General features: G+C 61.0%; 1 protein-coding gene across 2 annotated transcripts in view; it reads left to right on the plus strand.

Annotated features, from left to right (window-relative positions):
* PRKCZ (protein kinase C zeta) overlaps positions 1 to 5,627 on the plus strand; it is an 85,768-nt gene extending 80,141 nt beyond the window's left edge. Inside the window, exons 14-18 of one of the 2 annotated variants that reach the window (XM_069464697.1) lie at positions 1,250 to 1,369; positions 1,969 to 2,048; positions 2,419 to 2,508; positions 4,592 to 4,707; positions 4,930 to 5,627. In XM_069464697.1, coding sequence (XP_069320798.1) covers positions 1,250 to 1,369; positions 1,969 to 2,048; positions 2,419 to 2,508; positions 4,592 to 4,707; positions 4,930 to 5,017 — 494 coding nt within the window. In that variant the 3' untranslated portion in view covers positions 5,018 to 5,627. The remainder of the gene's footprint in view (positions 1 to 1,249; positions 1,370 to 1,968; positions 2,049 to 2,418; positions 2,509 to 4,591; positions 4,708 to 4,929) is intronic. The other variant, XM_069464699.1, reaches the window with a different exon arrangement.
* The last annotated feature ends 2,039 nt before the right edge of the window (positions 5,628 to 7,666 follow it).

A 7,666-nucleotide genomic window follows, 5' to 3' on the forward strand; every position in this document is an offset into this window, starting at 1 on the left:
CTGCTCGGCTCCCTTCTCTGGGTGTGAAACAACAATGGGACATAGCGTGCATCTGCGTGTGCGTGTGTGCTGCGCTGCACGCGTGTGTGTGCGTGTTTGCACACGCCCGGGCACTTCTGCATTCTAGCGCTTCCAGTGAAGTGTCTTCATAAACGAGCCTTCACATGTTTCACACATTTTCTTTGCCATTAAAATGGGGCTGGGGCAGGCAGCGTGGGCAGGCCGCCCCCGTCGGGTAACTGGGCCCCCGGGAAGCTGCTCGATGGACGTCACTCTGCGGCCAGAGAGGGTTGGTGGCCAGGAAGAAAGTCTAGAGCCCAGCCCGGGACGGGGACGCAGGGAGGAGCAGGTTGATGGCCGTCCTTGAGCAAAACTGAAGTCAGGGCCTGGCGCAGTGGCTCACGCCTGTCATCCCAGCACTCTGGGAGGCCCAGGCAGGAGGATCACTTAAGCTCAGGAGTTCGAGACCAGCCTGAGCAAGAGTGAGACCCCGTCTCTACCAAAAAGGCAAGGAAAAAAACCCAGCCAGGTGTGGTGGCATCTGTAGTCCCAGCTACCCGGGAGGCCGAGGCAGGAGGATCTCTTGAGCCCAGGAGTGTGAGGCTGCAGTGAGCTGTGACGATGCCACGGCACTCTAGCCCGGGCGACAGAGTGAGACCCCGTCTCAACAAAAACAAGGACACTGAGCAGCCCTCTTCACAACCCCCACCCCTTCATATTAAAAAACAAATGAAGTCGGCGTGTCGCACTCCCCCGTGCACTCAGATCCAATCCCAGCAGATTGACTATCTGAACATGAAAAACCCAAAACGATGAAAGCGCAAGAAAATACAGGACAGTATCTTTGCTGTCTCAGAGGCTTTTTCGAGCTTAGCTACGTGAAAGCAGGTGTGAGGAAGGAGTGAGCTGGCGGGTTTGGTATTCTAGGCCTGTGTGTGGACAGAGATGCCCTGGGCAGAGCTAGAGGCCCAGTGACGCCCTGGGACACCCACACAGAGGTGGACGGCGTAACGTGAAAACAGTTCTGCAGCCGGGAAGGAAAGACCAGCCCCCAGGAGGGGCGGAGGGAAGCCAGGCCGCCCAGGGAGGGGCGCGGGGCCCAGCCTCAGCTCGGGGTGGGCGACACAGACTCCCCCGGGTCCCTGCTGCCTGCTGTGCCGCGCACACCCATGTTGACCCGCATGTCAAAGCAAACCGCAGCCCGCGCGGCCACCGGCCCGGCATGACGGCCGTGTGCTCTCCCCCGCAGGGTTCAGCGTGGACTGGTGGGCGCTGGGGGTCCTCATGTTTGAGATGATGGCGGGACGCTCCCCGTTCGACATCATCACCGACAACCCCGACATGAACACGGAGGACTACCTTTTCCAAGGTGCGTGGCCGTCTGCGCTCAGGGCCCTCCCTGCCTCGCAGGTGTGCGTCCTCCCCTTTGCGAGGGTGTGGGCGGGGGTCCCCAGGTTGGTACGTGCAGCGCTGCGGGAAGCACACCTGACCGTGCCTCTGTGCAGACCCTCCCCGCACCCCGGCTCTCAGGGACTCGCGGCTGGAGGACGGCGGTGGGGTGGGGTGGCTCACTGAGAGTCTCGGGGAAACCGAACCTGTCCTTGTTTAGTGCGAACTCTCCTGTGCCCCAGCCAGGTGCCCATCCTGGAGCGCTGGGCGGGGGCTGTGCCCAGCCAGTTGTCGACTCCCCCCGCCCCCCAGAAGCACCAGACATCTGTTCCTGGTGGGGGTCCCGCCAGGACACTGGGGGCCAGGAATGCAGGTGGGCCCTGCAGCGTCCTCTGGTGGCCAGTGTGCAGGGGCGCCGTGCGCCTGTGACAGCGGGGGCAGGGGGAGCTGTTGGCTCCCGCATGGTCACACACGTGCCACCACCCAGGGAGGACACAGCGGGCCGTGGCTTATGGCTCTTGCCGGGGTGTAGGAAGGGTGGGACGGGCCGCCAGGCTCACCGGGCCCCCATCCTTGCAGTCATTCTGGAGAAGCCGATCCGGATACCCCGGTTCCTGTCCGTCAAAGCCTCCCACGTTTTGAAGGGATTTTTAAACAAGGTATGTTTCCAGCCGTGGTGACGAGGTGTCTGCTTCGCGGTTGCAAGCGCCCTGTCTCAGCAGTGCTGGCGGCCGAGGCCACCAGCTGTCACGCCCAGTGAGCCATCACCTGTCACACCCAGTGAGCGGGCTTCAGTGCTCAACTGCTTTGACGTTTGAGCTCTGCATCCTGCGAACCGTCCATTTGTATTCGCACTTAACCCAATACAATAATGAGAAATTGTGGCTGTGAAGCTTAGCAGTGGGGAGCCACCGAGTGCCAGAGCTCTCAGGGGGCGGGAGCAGCGGGTGTCTCCCGCCAGGCGTGTGTGCGGGTCGGGGGCTGCATTGCTCGGGGCTGACTTGTCCTTATCTGACCTCTAACCCCCAGGACCCCAAAGAGAGGCTTGGCTGCCGGCCGCAGACTGGATTTTCCGACATTAAGTCCCACGCGTTCTTCCGCAGCATCGACTGGGACCTGGTAAAGCGTCACGGCTCTGTTCACACCTGAGTAGCTGGGACCTCAGGCACCACCCCGCCGGGCTAATTTTTTAAAAAGTTTTTGTAGAGATGGGATCTCACTGTGTTGCCCAGGCGGGTCTTGAACCCCTGGGCTCAAGCGACCCTCCCAGAGTGCTGGGAGCACAGGCGTGAGCCACCTGCCCAGTCTCCCTTTTCACTTTTTATCGGAAGGTACTTCGTGCTGATGGAGAATACAGGTGATAGGCGAATGAAGGGGACATCTGTGTCCCTGCAGCCCTGCTGGGGCTCAGCCCACCCTCACCCAGCCCGGCCCCTCCCTGCCCCCGGGGTGCTCCTGCGCACACAGGATTCCGCTCCGCCCGCCGGCACAGCCCCCTTCCCTCCTCTGCACCTCCCTGGCATCGTCACAGCGACAAACGTGTTCCCTCCACCTGGCGGTTGGCCGCGGGAGCTGCTGGCTGTGTGGCCCTGGGACCCCACGTCCCCAACCCTTGCCCGGCCCATTTCCTCATTTGGGAAGCGTTTGTCTATTTCCGTGACATCCTAATTTCTTCCACCAATGTCAGTAGTAGAATTTGTCTTTTTACAGGTCTTCAAAAAGGTGCAGGGTTTTGTTTTTTTTTTTTTAATATTCCACTCCTGCTGTGGTTTTTGTTACGATTGGTGTCCGTGCCCACTCTGGGCCCCTCGATGGAGGGAGGAGGCTGGTGGGCAGAGGCAGATGGTGGCCTTGTTCATGACGCGGCCCTGCTCCCCCGCCAGCGGGCCGTGGGCTGGTCCAGCATCTTGGACAGGGGGGCCATGCAGGCGGGGGGCTCCCGAGCGTGGCTCTCTCGGCTCCCCAGAGGGAAGGCGGTGGCGGCCCCCAAGTGACCTGGTGCTGTTGCTGGAACTAGGCTGCCCCACCGGCGAGGGGGCTGGCTCCGAGCTTGGGTTCCTTGCTCCCCGGCCTCGTGTGTGGCTGGCATGGCAGGGAGCTGGCCGGACGTGACGTCCTCCCGCGCTCCAGCCTGTCGAGTGGTGGCTTCACGAGGGGGGACGGAGTCTCCTCTCACGGACTGACCTCAGTTCTTAGGAATGAGCCCAGCACACGATCGCAGCACATACCTGGGGACGTGTGGGCGAGAGGGCGAGTGAGGAGTGAGTGGGTGGGACAAGGAGTGTCCTGGTCCCTTAGTGCTGCTGGAGCAGGACGCCTGAGACCGGGCACTTCGCAGGGAGCAGAGGTTTCCTTCTCACTGCTGTGGGCTGGAGGCCAAGGTCAAGGTGCCAGGAGAATTGGCACCTCTGCTCCCAAGGTGGCGCCCTGACCACTGGGCCCGGGTGGGGACAGTGTCCTCACAGGGCAGAAGGTGGAGGGGACCCACCCCCGAGCCCTGTCCCAGCGGCACGAACCCATCCATGGGGCAGGGCCTCCTGCTGGGTGCGCTCCCAACGCCGCTGCCCTGGGAGCACGTTTCCGGCCCATGAATTCGGGGGCCGCGTTCAGACCTGGTCAGCAGACGAGGGGGTGCGAGTGGCGGGTGCTCACCTGTGCCCGGCAGCGGCCTGTCGGGACGGAGAGGCCCAGTCCTGCTTCTGCAGAGCAGCACCTAGCGAGTGTCGGTATCTAGTCAGAAACAAGCCGATCACGGATCGGACGGGAAGAGGGTCCCGACAGGACGGGGGCTCATCCCGCACCAGCGTGGGCAGGGGGTCGTGGCCCAGTCCCAGCGCCTTTTTGATCAGGGACCTAAGATGTGAAAAGCCCCCAATGGGCTGGTTAAGTGACAGTGGCCGCTCTGGGCGCAGACCCCGGATGTCGTGGAGGCTTCCGAGTGGGTGGCCGGGGCTCCCGTCCCTCCCGGATGCGTGGCCGGCACAGCCTGCACTTTAGGTATTTTTGAGCTCAAGTGGAATTTTCCTGACTTTGGCCATTTTCTAGATTTTTGTTTTAAGAAAAAGGAATTAGCGTTCAAATCCAGGGCAGATTGAAATGCTGTTTCTTCCCATGCGTTCTGTGGTCTAAGCATGTGTAAAAAACCGATTCTGGTAGAGTTGGTGCCCGGCGCTCACCTGGTCCCTCTGGGTGGTTTTCCCAGCTGGAGAAGAAGCAGGCCCTGCCGCCGTTCCAGCCGCAGATAGCGGACGACTACGGGCTGGACAACTTCGACACACAGTTCACCAGCGAGCCCGTGCAGCTGACCCCCGACGACGAGTAAGTCCTGCGAGCCGGGCCGGGCGAGGTCGGGGCGCCCTGCCCGTCGCTGGGGACACGCAGGCGGAGCGTCTCGGGCGAGCCCCGCGCAGGCAGCCTGGCGTGGGTGACCCGGCCGCTCGTGGCTCTGGGGGGAGGACTCGGTCGTACGCGCAGGCAGCGACGCTCACGAGGGACGTGACCCCCGCCTGCCACCCCTCCCTCTCCTCGCTTTGCTTGCAGGGACGTCATCAAGAGAATCGACCAGTCTGAGTTCGAAGGCTTCGAGTACATCAACCCACTACTGCTGTCCACCGAGGAGTCCGTGTGAGGTCGCACGCCGCTGCCGTGGACACACGTGACTGACCCTGTAACTTTACCCTTAACCACAGCATATGCATGCCAGGCTGGGCACAGGCTCCGAGGGCGGCCGGGGAGGGACGCTTGCCGCGGGGGCCACGCAGGGAGGCGCCCGGCGGGCTCTTCTCGGAGCAGAACAGTCTCTCGCGTCCGGGCCGGACAGGCCAGCTTAGGGCTGGAGGAATTTGCTTCTTGTGCCTGCGTCGCGGAGGACCCGCGGTGGCCCTGTCCGCGGGGACTGTCACACACTTTCGAAGGTGCACATTTTCCGCAGAAACAGAACTCAGTGCACTGACCTGCTCCGCCAGGAGCGTTAGCGTGTAATGTCCCGAGGAATAAAGTGTACCGGTGATGTCGAAGCGCCCTCTCATGCCTTTTTTCCGTGAGTGGCAGCTGCGCCACGTCCCAGCCGCGGCCCAGGCGTCAGGAGGAGCCGCGCTTTGCGAGCAGAGTACGGGGCGGGGGCGGGCGTTTAAGTGCCTACAGGGAGACACTGCAATGAAGAATTTTTACAAATTCGGAACATTTTCTAAATCCCGGTAAGTTCCTGTTGTGAGTATTTGCGTGTTTTCCTGCCGAGCGCGTGACTCGCGGCTGTGGTTGGAGGATGCAGTGACACGTCCCCAGGTTGGCCGTGCTGGTCCCGACCAGCTGGTTGGACTCACGGGGGAAAGTGGGTCAGGATTCTAAAGCGTTGCTCACCAAAGCACCAGTAGGCCAAAAAAAGCGAGAAAGAGAAAAATTGAAAACTAAATCTGCACAAAATATATTTCTGAGAACACTAAGCAGTGCCTCCATGATGCCTTGTGTTATGCATTAGATTTCTGGAAAATATTTTTATCAGTGATACAACACTCAGAATTAGGAAAGTTTAAAAGATACACGTATGGCGGACCCACGGACGTGCGCATCTTCCTGAGAAAGCGCAGCTCCCCTTCCGGGGATCCAGCCTGTCGCCCCACCCCCTTATCGGGAGGGGCAGCTTGACAAAGCAGAACTGGAGGTTTTCTAGAAAGAGGCCGATTATTGGGGATTTTTAAGCCCTCAGGTGTCAGGTGTGGCAGGAGTCCTCTCTGAGCTCCCGGGTGAGAGGGCTCCTCCCTCCTCTGCGCTTGGAAACGCCGCGTATCCCCCAGTGGCTGCAGAGACCTCAAGCCCCCTTGGCCTCAGGGTGGGGCCCGAGTGGCTGTGAGGGGGGAGGAGCTGCGGTCCTGCACCTGCCTCCCCATACTCGGGTTTCTCAGGGAGCCACGCCTCGCCTGGCAGGGAACAGGACGTGGCAGAGCCACACCCAGTCCCGAGGTGCTAGGACAAGAACGGCCAAGCGCTGGGCAGCCCTCTGACCCCTCCTCCCGCTGCCCAGGGCCCCCCCCCCCCGCCCCCACTCCCCGACGCCTGGGCTTCTGGGTGGCGCAGCGGCGTTGGTGGCATGAAGATGTGTTTTCACCAGCACTCCGCTCTCACCAGTAACACCCACTCCAAAGACTGACATTAGGAACCACAGAGCAGGGCTCTCGAGCCGACTGCTGAGTCCAGCTGGGGTGTCCCAGCCGGGTTTGGGGACACGCAGGTAGCCAGGCCCTGGTCTGAGGGCTGCGGGAGCGCAGCTGCTGGGACCCCGCCGGGAAGGCGTCAACAAGCAAAGTGCTTTCCACAAGCCCCTCACGCCCAACAGGTCTGTTCCGGGCCCCTTGACTTGTTACCATGTGAGACCTTTCCTTAGATACCGCCGTGGCACCAACAGCTCGCAGGGCCCGTCTGGCAGCTCACTTGCAAAGCGTGTGGCTAATACTGTGCCCACCAGAGGAGAGACGTTCGTGTATAGTAATTTGTTTTATAAATTAAAGCAAAGGATGGAGGCGTGTGGGCTGAAAATCAAACCTCTGACGTGGCAGACAGCTCTGGCCACGGCGTGTGGCCACGGTTCGAGGACACTCTGGGACGTGAGGATTTTGAAGCGCTGCACACGTGGTTTTGTACCCTGCGTCAGCAGAGCCATCGCGGGTGGCTCTCCCCGCGTGCCCGGTACTCCTGCCCTAACGGCCAAGGGCGTTCGTATTCTTGCACATTTATTAAAGATGTTAATGAAAATGCTTACATTGTTACTATTTCTGTCAAAAGGAGGTGTTTCGAAGTAAACGTTTTTGAAGCCATTTTCTTACATAGACTTTAATTTGTTTAGAGCGGTTTTGATTCACAGCAAAGTTGGGTGGAAGGGACAGCACGTTCCCCGTGCCCCAGCCCACGGGCTGTTACACTGGTGACCCTACACGGACACGTCACGGTCACCAAGACCACAGCTGACGTCAGGCTTCACTCGGTGACAGGTACTGTGGGTTTGGACGCGGATCTACCACCGCTGCTCACCCGGGAGCTTCGCTGTCCTGACGATGCCCCCACGCGGCCGTCACCCCACCGAGCTGCAGCTCCAGATCTTTGCTGTCCCCACACTTTGCCTTTTCCAGAACGACGCGGTTGGAATCGCGAGGCGTGTGGCCTTCCCGGGCCGGCTGCCTTCCCTCGGCAGCGTGCATGGAGGCTCCTCCTGTCCCCACGGCTGCGTGAAGCCGCATCGGACAGGAGAACGGGGATTTGGGTGTCAGCCCTGGGCGTGCACATC

Source organism: Eulemur rufifrons, unplaced genomic scaffold (assembly GCF_041146395.1).
Source record: "Eulemur rufifrons isolate Redbay unplaced genomic scaffold, OSU_ERuf_1 scaffold_84, whole genome shotgun sequence".
Classification (NCBI taxonomy): domain Eukaryota; kingdom Metazoa; phylum Chordata; class Mammalia; order Primates; family Lemuridae; genus Eulemur; species Eulemur rufifrons.